Here is a 15,097-nt window from a genome sequence, read left to right as displayed (position 1 = left end):
CTCTCTCTCTCTTTCTCTCTCTCACACTCACACACACACACACACACACACACACACACACACACACATACACACACGTCCTAAGAGACTGCAGTAACAAAAACTGTTGATGACGAGCAGGTTACTGCCCACTTCAGGGGAGGAGCGACGTCTTCTTCTTCTTCTTCTTTTTTTTTTCTTCTTCTTCTTCTCTGAAGTTTACTGGCGGTTGGCAAACAACGAAATAGGCGCATTACTGCCACCAACTGGCGACGCAGTGTCAGTTTTACACAGCACGTTTTCTTTTTATTTATTTATTTATTTTTTAATTTAAATTCAGTATTGCAGGTATAATGTTATGACAGTTCCACCAACAACAAAATAGAGTAAAGAAAATGTCAGGAGGTAGTTAGAAACAGACTTTCAGTCATTGTTTTGTAAAAAAAATAAAAAATAAAAAATGTAAACAAAATCTTTTGTGTTTTATCAAACAGGGAATGTGGTGGACCTCATATTTGAAAAAGTCTTTGTTGACCCGGGACCATACACAGGAGCCTCTTTAGCCATCCCCATCCCAGAGGACCTCACTGCACAGTTCGAGCTCTGTGTCCCGGTTCTATCATGGGCCAGTCTAAAACCCACGTGCATGTGGCGTCAGGAAACTCCACATGGATGCGCAGGACCACGCAGGCTGGAATGACGACCCAGATTCTGCGACCAAGGAAGCCCCAGCACCAGCTCACAAAGCTCCTATAGGCCAGATACCTGTACCGACTACAACAACTGGTCAGGGCATTTAGTCTTGCAAACATATATTTATGTTGTGTCTCACATTTTTCATATGGATCCAGTGAATCCTACAGTTTTTTATTATCACTGATTATAAGTGCCTCATTTGATGTAAATAAATGCTTGATCGTTACTAAAGAAATCACTCCTCTGAATTCATATATTATATGCACATTATCTGCTGATAGAAGAACTTTACAAATCAAAGAGCAGCTAAACTAATTTATTTGAGGGTGTGTTACTCCATTTGTGGTGTGTTATTACCATTGTAAAATTATAATAATAATTATTAAAACAAGACCTGACAGATTTAGATTGAAACTATGTTTTTACAAAGAAGCAAAACGTACTGGTGTATTCCTCTCAACCGTAAAGGACCGTACATGTTGCAGGCACACTGAGGCAGAGCAGCTCCAACTAAATCTTCCCACCTAAGTAAGGGTTACCTATGTTTTATTCCAGTAGCTCATTTCTCATTTCTCTGTGTGTGTGTGTGTGTGTGTGTGTGTGTGTGTGTGTGTGTGTGTGTGTGTGTGTGTGTGTGTGTGTGTGTGCTCTGAGCTCTTCTCTCCTCTTTCTCCTGCTGTTCTTACTCAGTTTTATCTGCTGTTTATTGTGAAAATGAAGATGTATATTAAAAACAGCAGGTGATGAAAGAGTTGTAGATTAAACTACCTGACAGTAAACAGTGCCATTCAGTATGAACATATCAACATGTATACAGTGTGAACATTAGATAATGGTTCAGTGTTCATGTTGTAGTCAGGTAGAACAGGCTTCATGCAGGAGGACGGAGTCTGAGTCTGATGGACTGATGCCATGAACAGTGACTCTTCTCATCTGACGCAGGAACATGATGGGAAGAGCTGGTCGTGCTTTCCTCATCGTAGCCCCAGTTTTATAGTATATAGTTTTAGTAGTAATATTGTACTATTAACACCACATTTCTATTATTTCTATTATTACTTTGAAGCATTAAGTCAGTGGAATTTATTTTATTTTATTTTGTAAAAGGTGATAGGCAGTACACTGTGTTCATCACAGGAGAACAACCAATCACAGACAACTCCTCCTCCGTCAGTCAAGCTGTGGTTGCTGAACGGCTCATTTTATGGGGGCGGGGCATACTGCAGTACATACAGAACAAGGAAAAACAACAACAGTACAAATGGCAACCAGTCACAGGTAAGAACACACACCTGTGTGTGTCCTGTAACCTCAGAGTGTAAAAGCAGCTGCAGCTGCCGCCTCCTCTCACCGTGAGAGAAGATGTGACTGTCATGTTCCTCCAGAGCAGTAGGTTGTAATCGTTGTTACATTGATCCTGGTGTAAAGGTTTTACACTTTCTGAGATACAGTGTGTTAATAGTTGTTTGTTTCTCTCTGTGGAGATCAATAATTACAACTTGGTTGATTCTGTGAAGGTTTATATGAACGTCTGTGAGGAAACTTGGAAACTTGATTTTCCAGGAGTGAAATCTTCAGACTCTTTGTGTTTTAGTGAATGAAGCTAAATGTTGAACCAAATGATTTTGTCTGGCTTCATGATTCTTCATGAAATTTGTATTGATTTTTATTTGATCGACTTTGAACAGAGAGAATCAGACACATTCATTGTGACTTTAATGAGCTGTAACTGTCGTCCTTAGAAACACAGATTTCAGACAGGACAGAGCTGCTGCACCGAGTCTGATGTAAAGAGAGAGTCGACGTCACAGGGCGAGTAAGATTTAATGTAAATGATAATAAACCTTTTACAGCTTTAAAGCAGAGACAATGTCAGCTGTAGTTCTGCTGACAGACGGTGGGGGGCGGTGTGGAGTCGTCAGTGAAGGTGGATCAACAGTCCAGTTCTCTGTTCTCTGTCTCAGTTTGTGTGCAAAACAACATCAAACCACATTGAACCTGAATTAGACAATACGTTTTCAACAGACGTGATCAATGTAGTGAGAGACAGATCATCATAAAACTCTAACACTGCAGTGAGTCCTGTTCAGCAAAGAGCTGAGAGCTGAGACAAGTATCAGGAGCAGAGGAGAGTCTAACTCTGGCGCCATCTTGTGGCAGAAACACGTGACTGCAGCTCATGAAGTTTTTCTCTCTCTAAATGTGAGACGTCAAAACAAACGTGACATCACCGTGACTGAAGCTCACATTGTCTCTGACATCATCATGGAGGCTCGGTGTCCTGTCCTCTGATCAGCTGTTTGTAATGAGCAGGATGATAAAGAGGAAGCAGCATCGTACTGACTGAATGAAGTCAGACTGTAGATTTTCCTTCTTTGTGACTCTTCAGCTCTGTCTCCTCTCACAGGGAGAAGATGATCTGCTGCATCCTGCTGCTCCTCACACTGACCTCCTGTGTCTGTGGTTAGTTTACTCCTTCACTTTATTATCTAGAAACTGATACAAGTCCTCAGTTAGTCTGCTCCTCACTTTCCCTCTCTGTCTCCTCAACAGGAACATTTGTAGTGAATGTGACACAGAGCTCCTATCAGGCAGAGGAGAACCACAACATCACACTGGAGTGGAGCTTCACAACCAAACCTCACACTCCACCTGACTCCCTTATTATCTTCTGTGAACTGATCACTGATCTCAGACAATCAGTCCTGTATCATCTACAGGACTGATTGAAATGTTTTTGCGTCTGCAATGTTTTTTCTTTACATGAACAACACAGATTTGTTTGGTCTCTTTGCAGCAGCGAGGGATCGGCCTGAACTTGAGACAGAACCTGAGACAGAACCTGAGACAGAACCTGGAGAACCAAACACAGCAAGTCGGGGAAGGATCAGCCTCTACTGTGGACTGGGACTGACAGCAGCTGTTGTTCTGACTCTTTTCATTCATTCGTCCTGAGGAACGTTTCAGCTCAGCAGAAACAGTTTGATCCACAAAGTAAGTGAAAGTGTCAGAATTCAACTTTGTACCACAGACACTGAAAACACTGTTTTCCCCTTTAGTTTCTTCAGTAAGTGACTATAAGAGCCACAGGACACTGTCATCCATCATTGGCTGGACCTCAACAGTGGTATGTGGTCCAGCCAATGATAAAGTGGTCAGTAAAGTCTGTGACTGACTGACTGAGAGATGAAGTTACACCATTGGTCGGTCCAGTGTTTGACTTTTCCCATTGGCTCTTTCAAAATGATTTGGTGGGAACAGTTTCTATTACGTCTTTTACAGTGGAAACAATACACGGTCCAGTCATACACTAGATCTATACCTAGTCTTATTTTGAAAGGACACCTTGTTAAACTGTGTCAGACAGATGTGAAACGTGCACTGTGTTCACTTCATGAAATAATGCTGAGAAGCTTGTCTACTTTTACTGACTTACCCATCATGCACTTGACCTGATGGTATGAAACTGTAGCAGCTCACAGGAAGTGATGCGACTGTTTGTATTGTTGTTAATGTTCTTCCATTTACTGCCTGAAAACTGTAAAACTGTATTTTTGAAATCTGATTTTCTCCCTGTCTGTTACAGCTTGTTGTTATTTGCTGCCTGTTATTGTCACTTTTTCATTGGATGTAATCTCCAGAGAAAAGCTGTGAGTTAACACTGTTGTTAATGAGCACGGTCACTGGAGGGAGCTCTTTGTGCTCATTTACACCATCAGACACTTTCCTGTTTTACCTCAAGTGTTTTCTTCATGTATGTTTCAGTATCGTTGAACTTCTCGTCTCCTCTATCATAACGACAGGACCTGAGTCAAAGGTTTATCTGTGACATGAAATTCATATTTTTGTGTTACATGATGTTTATATTGTTTTGGTTTAGAGTTTAAATTGAGTCATTACAGCATCAACAACTCATATCAGTGTAAATAATGTTTCCATTTGATCTGACAAATGTAAAATTCGACTAAAATCACATTAGATTTGGAGTCTAGACGTCTTCACACTGTCAGTCCCACTCCCCTCTTGACCACTGATGGAAACTGTTACAATGCAGTTTATAATGTGAATATCCTGTAAATAAATTTCTATTTCTATGAGAGAAGTTGTTCTGACTCTTGTGTGTGTGATGACGATAATAATAAACTTTATTAACACTGGTGCTTCACAGGAGCAGAAATAAAGATGAGAATGACAACACTTGAATTAAAATGAATTAAAACCAGTGTGTATCTTTTACTGGAACCGTCTGCAAAATATAGACATAGTACATGGTTACACCTTTTGTCTACAGTCTTTTGCTCTGTGCATTACAATGTGTGGCCTGTTTACCTCTGCTACACCTGCTCACTTCCTGTGATACTCCCTCCCGTGGTGAAACAGAGGAACAACTTCTCTTAAAGTACTATGTCTTCTTAAGGGAGACTGGAGCCCCGATTATCTTGTGAGAACTACAGAAAACAACGTATTTTCTCTACTGTATTTTCAGTTTTATTTATTTATTTTTGACTGTAATTGTAACCTGTACTGGACACAGTATTTTCTGTTTGTCTGATATGTGCTGAGCTGACAGTGTGAAGCACACGACTGTAGTAGCATGAAAACTGGGACATGTTTTGTTGTGATTCTCCATGTTGACATGATGATTTGGGTGTATGGAGAGAAATGAATGATATTCTCATCAGTCTGCAGCATTGGTCTTGTGTAGTGTTTGGTGAATTGATTGTACATTTGCACTTTCTCTCTGTACTTCACTTACAGTGCCCTAATCACTGAGAAGTATAATTGCTAAAAGTGTTTTAGGTTCAGCACAGCAGTGTGTGACTGGTTCAAACAGAATGAAGTCATATGAAAGGTGTGTGTGCCTGATGGCTGTGTTTAACCAACTGGCTCACAGGTGTGTTAATGTGACAGTCGGTGCTTTGGAATTGCAAGGAAGTGACATCATGATATATTTTTCTTTGTGTCAACACACATTTACTGAACCTGATGACTCTGAAACAACCTACTGACTGACTGACTGACTGACTGACTGACTGACTGACTGACTGACTGACTGACTGACTGACTGTAGAACCTGGAGAATAAAAACTTGTAGAATATGATACAAAGACTTTAGACATGGACATAGAAACAACTGCCTTTGTTTTCCTTGTGTTTTCTTTGTGGACTCCTTCCCGTGTGATTCAGGTGTAGTGTGCTCTGATGTTCTGGACGGTGTCTCCTGACTAATGTGTCTAATGTGTCACATTCACTCTTTTAGGTCAAAGTCCATGTTTGATCTTCTGTCTTCTCATATATTCTGTATATTTCATTATTAGAATTGTCTGTCTTCATTATTGTGCTGTGTAAAAACACTAGTGTTGATGAAGTTTATCATCATTGTTTCTGTTGTTGGTGACAAACTGTTGGAGTCTTTGCTTCTTTGAGAAACTTCTGGGTCTGATATTCAAAGATTTACACATAGAGTGATGACAACTTCTCATATATAAATAAAGTTTATTTACAATATAAATATATACACGATACATGTGATGAAGAAAGAAGAAGTGTATTCTGGACAGGAACTTCACTCTTACACCTCTGAATAAAGGTTTACTGTGTCATCAGGAGATTTAGTGAAACAAAGACTTAGCAGAGTTTGACCAGTAGAGCTGCTGCTGCTGCTGCTGTCAGTCCCAGTCCAGCGTAGAGACCGATCCTTCCCCGACTCTCTGGTTCTGGTCTCTCAGTTGGTCTCTGAGTTTCAGGCTGATCAACAGCTGCTGAAGAGAACAATGAAAAGAAATATAAATATTATAGAGCTGAGCAGCCAAACTCCATCAAGTCTAGTTCAGCAGCAGAGTCTGTACAACACTGATAACCGTTTATAAAAAGAGCTTTCTACTGAGTTCTACTGGATCTACTCACCAGAGACGTTGAGTCGACATTTAGCAAAGTTCCTCCCATCAGAGGTGAGGACCCGACACCTGTACTCTCCTGAGTCCTCAGTCCTCAGTCTGGACACATGAAGTCTGATTCGTCCTTCTCTGAGGACGTCTTTGTCACACTGGACTCGTCCTGAAAACTGTTCATCCTGAGACTCTGGGACCTCAACACCCTCATGTAGATGATACAGGACTGAGTCTCTGAGATCAGTGATCAGTTCACAGAAGATAATAAGGAAGTCAGGTGGAGTGTGAGGTTTGGTTGTGAAGCTCCACTCCAGTGTGATGTTGTGGTTCTCCTCTGCCTGATAGGAGCTCTGTGTCACATTCACTACAAATGTTCCTGTTGAGGAGACAGAGAGGGAAAGTGAGGAGCAGACTAACTGAGGACTTGTATCAGTTTCTAGATAATAAAGTGAAGGAGTAAACTAACCACAGACACAGGAGGTCAGTGTGAGAAGCAGCAGGATGCAGCAGATCATCTTCTCCCTGTGAGAGGAGACAGAGCTGAAGAGTCACAAACACATTTCCTGTTAAAAGATGTAATTTAGAGCTTCACTGACTTCACAAGTCAAAATGTGTCAGTTTAACTCCAACAGTTCAGAGAAGTGTTGGAACTGTTTGTGCCTGCAGTTGCAGTAGCCCCCTTTCGCCTATAGAGGGCGCAGTGCGTTTATTTACCTGTGTAATTTACAGGAAGTGAGGTACCTGGAAGTTTTCGTTTTCTGCTCCATAACGAGGGATACTCGGATGTTTACTTTTTGTCCAGCTGTTTGTTTTGCCCTTGTCGTGGCAATATAAGTGAGTACATTTATCATTGTTAGAGTGCAAAGTGTTTGGTTAAATTTGACACTATGTATTTAATATAACGATCGAAATCCGATCGCGGACTTTTCCGATCCAGATCTGTAAATGTTAAATCCGCTATTTCTGCAATGTATGAATCTCGGTTGTTAATTTATGTTTCTGTACTCTGTGTTTCAGTTTCACAATTTTTGGCATTAAACCTGTCCAACTACAACTACTTGCCTGTTCCTTGGAGGTCATGATGTCATAAAGAGTTTAGCTGGCTGTGAATCCCAGTATACGACAGGAGTCACACTGGGTGTAACAGTACAGGGACGATGAGATCAATGTGATGTATTTGATGAACATGTCAGCAGCATTTTAATGCTAACACTAACTGTTTACTGTCAGCTAGTTTCATCACCTGCTGTTTCATATACATCTTCATTTTCACAATAAACAGCAGATAAAACTGATTAAGAACAGCAGGAGAAAGAGGAGAGAAGAGCTCAGAGCGCACACACACACGCACGCACGCACGCACGCACACACACACACACATACACACACCAGTGGCGATTGCTCTAAGACTGCAAGGGAAGCTCAGCTTCCCCTAAAATGTCAACAAAATAACTGGTCAAAAATGTAGTGTTGTGTGAACATTTCATTGACTAAATATGCGCTAGAACACGTTCATCTTTTGTTCAGAATCAGCTACTTATCACAGGTGACCGACACGACTTCTTCTCATTCATCCCCGCAGCGCCACAGAGCTTTACACAGTGTTGACGCCGAGCGTCTACTGACTTCAATGCGGAAGCAGAGAGTGGGTTGTTCCACTGTAGCGAAACTAGACGGTGATTGGATAAATGCTGGGTTTTGTCCCGCCCATCGAACGCTCAGCGTCTCTGGGGGTCTATGGGACAGTGGGCTGGCCCGGACGCTCGGCTTCTGCATGATGATTGGATGATCTGTCTGAGGCTGAGTCCCTTTTTGATTGACAGCGAAATGAGCGAATCAGCGATCTTGAAGTATAAGCATCCACCGGAGCAGTTTTCAAGTTTTTCATTCCGTTGTTCAGAGTTGATCTGGAGACGTTACTGATCCTCAGCGACTTTGTCTTTGTTAAAAACAACTAGCTTTGTGTTTGGCGACTCTCTTCTGTCACTCTGCGAATTTACATATAAATAAACGGACATATTTTATGATGTAGGCCGAAAATGAGCTTCCCCTCCTTATAAGACCAGCAGCCGCCATTGACAAACACACACACACACCCACACACACACACACACACACACACACACACACTCACACAATCAGGAGCAAGATTATATATAGATGAGAAATAGTGAATATAGCTACCTCAAGAGAAAGAAGAGTCAGTTTAGTTCAGTGGTCGACACTACTGACTTTGGCACAGGGATCCAGTGTAGACCCTTGGTGCTACTGACTTTCCTCAGGACGACTGAAACCACAAAGAGCTCTGAGTCGGGTGTTGGGGAACCTGTTGAGAAATGAGCCACTGGAACAAAACATAGGTAACCCCAGAGAGAAGCTACATGATGTGGGATATATGGATGATCTGAAACCCAACATCCAGGCTGACAGAGAAACAGCTCCTAGACCAGGGAAATCATACTCCTCTCTGAGGATATCCAATATCAAAACAAATAAGAACTACCTACCTCAGTAGACTCTGTCGTTTAATGTCTGTTCTTCCTGTTTGCCTGTCAGTCTGACTTCTGACTTCTTCACATTTATCATATCCATATCCAGATTCTATCCACCGACACACGGGCTTCTGGCCTCCCGGAGATATGCTCGTAACTAGCCGACACACGAGTTCAGCTAGCGACTCAGGGAGACGCCACTCCTACATTTAAATTTTTCTCGCGCCGCCTCTCTCTCCCTCTCTCTCTCTCCGCCTCTCTCGCGCCGCCTCTCTCTCTCTCCCTCTCTCTCGCTCCGCCTCTCTCTCTCTTTGGCCCTGTTCTGTAGAGTGGAGAAAGTTAAGTAATATTTGAAAACATTTAAGCTGAAAAAAAAAAACAATTTAAATGTACAAAGTTAAGGTGAATTTAAAAATGAAATTGTTAAAAAAAAAAAAAAAAAAAAAAGATTCTTTGCCATGGCTGAAGGTTGTAAACAGTTCATTAATTGGATTTGGCCCTGTTCTGTAGTCTTAATGCCAATATAAGCAGAAAAAGGATCCAGGTTGTGCTATCTGCAGTGCCACAAAGTCCACTGGTGTCCTCACAGAGAAGAGGGTATCAACATCTGAGGAGTGGGTGTCTTTTAACATCCAGAGCTCAGGTACAAGTGACAGACAAACAGCTCTGGAGTCCTATAGGAACAAAATACGGCGACATGAGACGTCTAGGGCGCACAAAATAGCTCAGGAGCTCACAGAAAGAGGAAGACGGGATCAACTTGGAAATATAGCGAGAACTGTGTCAGAGACTGTGTTAGCTGAGACTGATGCTGTATTCAGAACAGCACACTATCTTGCCAAAATGAACCGACCTTTCCCTGATCATTATGATCTTATTGAGCTTCAGCACTCGAGGTACAGTTCCACAGATATTGTGCAACACATATCAAAAGAGATGCAGATGATGATTAGCATCAATGGCCCCCTCTTAGTCTTATTGAGCCAAGGCAGTACGTTACAACCTGGTTGACAAGCCATTGCTCTGCCACACAGGCAAAAAGAACATGCACACCAAAGAGCCTTAACCCACCTACACCTTCTCTTCTTACCCCTTCTTAATGTGGATTATTGGTTTAATTTTTTTCTAATTTCCAGATCTGTTTAGGAGTCGGCTGTTATTTGCTCCACTTTAGAGAATTTTATTTGCATGTTTGCACCACTGTTTACACTTGTTTTCTGAAACGTTATTTTTTTGTACAAGTGTATTATTTATTTATTCATTTTTCTTTATTTCAACTTGTTTGTCTTGTACTGTTCTATTGTACGGACAGATCCGTACTGCTTGTTTGACAGTTAATAAAAGTCAAGTTGACTGTTGTATATCTTGTGTTGCTTACAATACATTTAGATAATACATAATCATATGAATACAAAAAGTCTTTCATGATCTCATGTTAATGCATACTTAATGCATTACTGAGCATGGTGGTTCTTGTTTGGGGTTATTTTGAAACAGCTGCTGCCGTATGAATGAGTGCGAGGCTGGGGCGACTAGACGACACCACTGGTTGCACGGGCTCTGTGAAGCTGGCTCACCTGGCTCTTTAATAAAGAGCAACAAGGGGGCGGGGCAGCAACACCTGCTTCTTTATCGGTTGTTGTTGTTCGGCTTTTGTCAGTAGCCGAGATTTTGAAGTCGGCACGAGAGCCCGGGTGTCTGTGGCTCGTGGGTTTCTCTGTACAGGTGAGAGCCGGTGTGTCTGCGTGCTATGAGCCTATCTCCGGGAAGCTACGAGCCCGTGTGTCCGCGAGCTACTAGCATATCTCCGGGAAGCTACGAGCCCGTGTGTCCGCGAGCTACTAGCATATCTCCGGGAAGCTACGAGCCCGTGTGTCCGCTTGCTACTAGCATATCTCCGGGAAGGTACGAGCCCGTGTGTCCGCGTGCTAAGAGCCGGGAGCTGAAAGCCCCTGTGTCCGTTTGTTACTAGCATATCTCCGGGAAGCTAAGAGTCCGTGTGTCAGCGAGCTGAGAGCAACAAGCCTGTGTGTCAGCGAGCTGAGAGCCGCGAGCTCGGGTGTCCGCGAGCTGAGAGCAACAAGCCTGTGTGTCAGCGAGCTGAGAGCCGCGAGCTCGGGTATCCGCGAGCTGAGAGCAACGAGCCTTTATGTCAGCGAGCTGAGAGCCGCGAGCTCGTGTGTCCGCGAGCTGAGAGCCGCGAGCCTGTGTGTCAGCGAGCTGAGAGCCGCGAGCCTGTGTGTCCGCGAGCTGAGAGCCGCGAGCCCGTGTGTCAGCGAGCTGAGAGCTGCGAGCCGGGAGCTGAAAGCCGCGAGCTCGTGTGTCCGCGAGCTGAGAGCCGCGAGCCCGTGTGTCAGCGAGCTGAGAGCTGCGAGCCGGGAGCTGAAAGCCGCGAGCTCGTGTGTCAGCGAGCTGAGAGCCGCGAGCCCGTGTGTCAGCGAGCTGAGAGCCGCGAGCTGAGAGCCGCGAGCCGGGAGCTCGTGTGTCAGCGAGCTGAGAGCCGGGAGCTGAAAGCCGCGAGCTCGTGTGTCAGCGAGCTGAGAGCCGCGAGCTGAGAGCCGCGAGCCGGGAGCTGAAAGCCGCGAGCCCGTGTGTCAGCGAGCTGAGAGACGCGAGCCGGGAGCTGAAAGCCGCGAGCTCATGTGTCAGCGAGCTGAGAGCCGCGAGCTGAGAGCCGCGAGCCGGGAGCTGAAAGCCGCGAGCCCGTGTGTCAGCGAGCTGAGAGCCGCGAGCCCGTGTGTCAGCGAGCTGAGAGCCGCGAGCCCGGAGCTGAAAGCTCGTGTATCCGCGTGCTACGAGCATATCTCCGGGAAGCTACGAGCCCGTGTGTCGGTGGTTCGTCAATATCTCCGCGAGCTGAGAGTCTCTCTGACAGCGGAAGGATCAGAGCGCGTGTTTCACCTGTGCTACAGCTGAGTAAAGACGGAGGTGTCTCCAACACAGCAGCTCGTTACAGCTGATCTGAGATCTGATAAAAGTTCATCCATGTGATTCTAAGCACCACATCACAGACAGTTACAGCTCATATCAAAGTCTAACATGAGCTTTATCAAGGTGAAACAATGAATGTGTCAGATTCAGGTTCATTCTCAAAGATCAATATGAAGATTGAAGAAGTGACATAAAAACCTCTGGTAACGATGATGATTCTTTAAATCTGATCAGCTGACAGAGTGAATATGTAACTGATGAAATTCTCCTGTTTCTGATTCACCCTCCACCTGCAGCCTATTGATTGATTGATTGATTGATTGATGGATGGATGTTGTGAATGAAGTGAGGACAGCAGATAGAAATAAAGTGATGTGATCCTTCATCAGAGGAGCTCAGCTTCATCACAGCTGAGGACTGATCTACACTGACTCAGGTTATTGTGACCTTCAGCTTCTCTCTTCTCAGGTCATGTATTTTACTATTCGTTTGTATGTTTATGAAATTTATAAATCTTTAAATTATTATTGTTGGACTTCTGTTAATGTCTGTTTCCTCTTTATGCTGCTGTGAAGCAACAGTGTTAATAAAGTTTTAATTCTTGTCAACTTCACGGTCTCTGACTTTAAGACTCACACACAGAAGAGTCAGAACAACTTCTCTTAAATAAATAGATTTATTTACAGTAAATTCACATTATAAACTTTACATGATGAAAGTTGATTATTGATGACTCTGTTACAATGCACAGAGGATTAAGATATAATTATAAGCTGTGATACAGTGAGGAAAGTTAAAGTACTGTGACTGTTTAGAGCTTCATCCTCTTTAGCACAGTGATGCAGGGACAGAGACATTGTTCCACAGCTCAGGGAGGATCCTGAAGGCAGCACGAAGCTCGGCCGTCTCTCAGTCGGCTGCAAACAGCTGAATCTTTGGTCGTAGAGAGGAGAGGTCTTCAGTCAGGAGAAGATCTGTTTGTCTCTCTCGGCGCATGGAGACAGTGACAGAGGTGAAAGGTCAGAGGTCAGACTGGGTGTGCAGAGAAAAGCAGCCTCATGGACCAACAGGGTGACAGGAAGCAGAGACAGAGAGACGTCTGCTCTCTGAGGAACGTCACTCTTACACCTCTGAATAAAGGTTTACTGTCTCATCAGGAGATTTAGTGAAACAAGGACTTGAGGAACAGCAGAGTTTGACCAGTAGAGCTGCTGCTGCTGCTGCTGTCAGTCCCAGTCCAGCGTAGAGGCCGATCCTTCCCCGACTCTCTGGTTCTGGTCTCTCAGTTGGTCTCTGAGTTTCAGGCTGATCAACAGCTGCTGAAGAGAACAATGAAAAGAAATGTAAATATTATAGAGCTGAGCAGCAAAACTCCATCAAGTCTAGTTCAGCAGCAGAGTCTGTACAACACTGATAACCATTTATAAAAAGAGCTTTCTACTGAGTTCTACTGGATCTACTGGATCTACTCACCAGAGACGTTGAGTCGACATTTACCAGAGCTCCTCCCATCAGAGGTGAGGACCGTACACTCGTACAGTCCTGAGTCCTCAGTCCTCAGTCTGGACACATGAAGTCTGATTCGTCCTTCTCTGAGGACGTCTTTGTCACACTGGACTCGTCCTGAAAACTGTTCATCCTGAGACTCTGGGGACTCGACACCCTCACGTAGCTGATACAGGACTGAGTCTCTGAGATCAGTGATCAGTTCACAGAAGATATTAAGGAAGTCAGGTGGAGTGTGAGGTTTGGTTGTGAAGCTCCACTCCAGTGTGATGTTGTGGTTCTCCTCTGCCTGATAGGAGCTCTGTGTCACATTCACTACAAATGTTCCTGTTGAGGAGACAGAGAGGGAAAGTGAGGAGCAGACTAACTGAGGACTTGTATCAGTTTCTAGATAATAAAGTGAAGGAGTAAACTAACCACAGACACAGGAGGTGAGTGTGAGGAGCAGCAGGATGCAGCAGATCATCTTCTCCCTGAGAGAGAGACACCAACCTCATCAAGTTTCTTCATACAAATCTAATCCAGGATGAACACAACGATAACATCAACTCTGTATTTAGACCTTACCTTGTGTATTTTCTGTCGTTGTGAAGGTTGATGGGTTGACTGACGGAGAGACTCCCTTCGTTCTCAATCATCAGTTGCACGGGCTCTGTGAAGCTGGCTCACCTGGCTCACCTGGCTCTTTAATAAAGAGCAACAAGGGGGCGGGGCAGCGGTATCTGATTCTTTATCGGTTGTTGTTCGGCTTTTGTCGGTAGCCGAGATTTTGAAGTCGGCACGAGAGCCCGGGTGTCTGTGGCTCGTGGGTTTCTCTGTACAGGTGAGAGCCGGTGTGTCTGCGTGCTACGAGCCTATCTCCGGGAAGCTACGAGCCCGTGTGTCCGCGAGCTACTAGCATATCTCCGGGAAGCTACGAGCCCGTGTTTCCGCGAGCTAAGAGCCGGGAGCTTGTGCGTCCGCGAGCTACTAGCATATCTCCGGGAAGCTACGAGCCCGTGTTTCCGCGAGCTAAGAGCCGGGAGCTTGTGCGTCCGCGAGCTACTAGCATATCTCCGGGAAGCTACGAGCCAGTGTGTCCGCGAGCTGAGAGCCGCGAGCCTGTGTGTCAGCGAGCTGTGAGCCGCGAGCCCGTGTGTCAGCGAGCTGAGAGCCGCGAACCGGGAGCTGAAAGCTCGTGTATCCGCTTGCTACAAGCATATCTCTGGGAAGCTACGAGCTCCTGTTTCCGCGAGCTGAGAGCCGCGAGCCTGTGTGTCAGCGAGCTGAGAGCCGGGAGCTGAAAGCCGCAAGCTCGTGTGTCAGCGAGCTGAGAGCCGCGAGCCGGGAGCTGAGAGCCGCGAGCCCGTGTGTCAGCGAGCTGAGAGCCGCGAGCCCGTCTTTCAGCGAGCTGAGAGCCGCGAGCCTGTGTGTCAGCGAGCTGAGAGCCGCGAGCCCGTGTGTCAGCGAGCTGAGAGCCGCGAGCCGGGAGCTGAAAGCTCGTGTATCCGCTTGCTACAAGCATATCTCCGGGAAGCTACGAGCTCCTGTTTCCGCGAGCTGAGAGCCGCGAGCCTGTGTGTTAGCGAGCTGAGAGCCGCAGGCCGGGAGCTGAAAGCTCGC

General features: G+C 44.9%; 2 protein-coding genes and 2 long non-coding RNA genes across 12 annotated transcripts; 2 read left to right on the top strand and 2 right to left on the bottom strand.

The window, feature by feature from the left end:
- The first annotated feature begins 1,952 nt into the window (after positions 1-1,952).
- LOC130164609 (uncharacterized) lies at positions 1,953-4,763 on the top strand. Its single transcript, XR_008826634.1, has 3 exons — positions 1,953-2,064; positions 3,083-3,138; positions 3,229-4,763. It is a non-coding gene; the product is annotated as an uncharacterized LOC130164609 (long non-coding RNA).
- A 1,388-nt stretch (positions 4,764-6,151) lies between these two features.
- Positions 6,152-10,247, bottom strand: LOC130164100 (uncharacterized). 8 transcript variants are annotated; one of them, XM_056368540.1, is made up of 5 exons: positions 9,074-10,247; positions 8,751-8,910; positions 7,033-7,106; positions 6,583-6,942; positions 6,152-6,437 (listed from the first exon to the last, which is right to left on the bottom strand). In XM_056368540.1, exons 3-5 carry the CDS (start codon positions 7,079-7,081, stop codon positions 6,304-6,306), a joined length of 543 nt encoding a protein of 180 aa, XP_056224515.1. In that variant the 5' UTR covers positions 7,082-7,106; positions 8,751-8,910; positions 9,074-10,247; the 3' UTR covers positions 6,152-6,303. The 8 variants fall into 8 exon arrangements, with proteins under 8 accessions (XP_056224515.1, XP_056224512.1, XP_056224513.1 ...); XM_056368537.1 differs by having other exon boundaries at positions 7,033-7,088; XM_056368538.1 differs by having other exon boundaries at positions 7,033-7,088; positions 8,751-8,892.
- Positions 7,339-7,620, top strand: LOC130164102 (uncharacterized). Its single transcript, XR_008826554.1, has 2 exons — positions 7,339-7,400; positions 7,584-7,620. It is a non-coding gene; the product is annotated as an uncharacterized LOC130164102 (long non-coding RNA).
- A 2,423-nt stretch (positions 10,248-12,670) lies between the features above and the next one.
- LOC130164641 (uncharacterized) lies at positions 12,671-14,735 on the bottom strand. Of its 2 annotated transcripts, none has more exons than XM_056369502.1 (4): positions 14,063-14,735; positions 13,913-13,968; positions 13,463-13,822; positions 12,671-13,305 (listed from the first exon to the last, which is right to left on the bottom strand). In XM_056369502.1, the coding sequence occupies exons 1-4, from the start codon at positions 14,131-14,133 to the stop codon at positions 13,112-13,114; spliced, it is 681 nt and encodes a 226-aa protein (XP_056225477.1). In that variant the 5' UTR covers positions 14,134-14,735; the 3' UTR covers positions 12,671-13,111. The 2 variants fall into 2 exon arrangements, with proteins under 2 accessions (XP_056225477.1, XP_056225476.1); XM_056369501.1 differs by having other exon boundaries at positions 12,674-13,308.
- Positions 14,736-15,097: the final 362 nt, after the last annotated feature.

This window comes from Seriola aureovittata, chromosome 23 (genome assembly GCF_021018895.1).
Source record: "Seriola aureovittata isolate HTS-2021-v1 ecotype China chromosome 23, ASM2101889v1, whole genome shotgun sequence".
NCBI lineage: Eukaryota > Metazoa > Chordata > Actinopteri > Carangiformes > Carangidae > Seriola > Seriola aureovittata.
This window is presented reverse-complemented; position numbering and strand designations above follow the sequence as displayed.

What these genes read in the sequence shown, in the direction of transcription:
- LOC130164100 (XM_056368534.1), bottom strand. Translation starts at nt 7,417, where the DNA reads ATGATAAATGTACTCACTTATATTGCCACGACAAGGGCAAAACAAACA. An exon ending in ACTTCCTGTAAATTACACAG is followed by an intron (nt 7,089 to 7,280) that starts GTAAATAAACGC and finishes CTCCTCTCACAG; the next exon opens with GGAGAAGATGATCTGCTGCA. An exon ending in ACTGACCTCCTGTGTCTGTG is followed by an intron (nt 6,943 to 7,032) that starts GTTAGTTTACTC and finishes TCTCCTCAACAG; the next exon opens with GAACATTTGTAGTGAATGTG.
- LOC130164641 (XM_056369501.1), bottom strand. Translation starts at nt 14,133, where the DNA reads ATGATTGAGAACGAAGGGAGTCTCTCCGTCAGTCAACCCATCAACCTT. An exon ending in AACGACAGAAAATACACAAG is followed by an intron (nt 13,969 to 14,062) that starts GTAAGGTCTAAA and finishes TCTCTCTCTCAG; the next exon opens with GGAGAAGATGATCTGCTGCA. An exon ending in ATGTCGACTCAACGTCTCTG is followed by an intron (nt 13,309 to 13,462) that starts GTGAGTAGATCC and finishes TGTTCTCTTCAG; the next exon opens with CAGCTGTTGATCAGCCTGAA.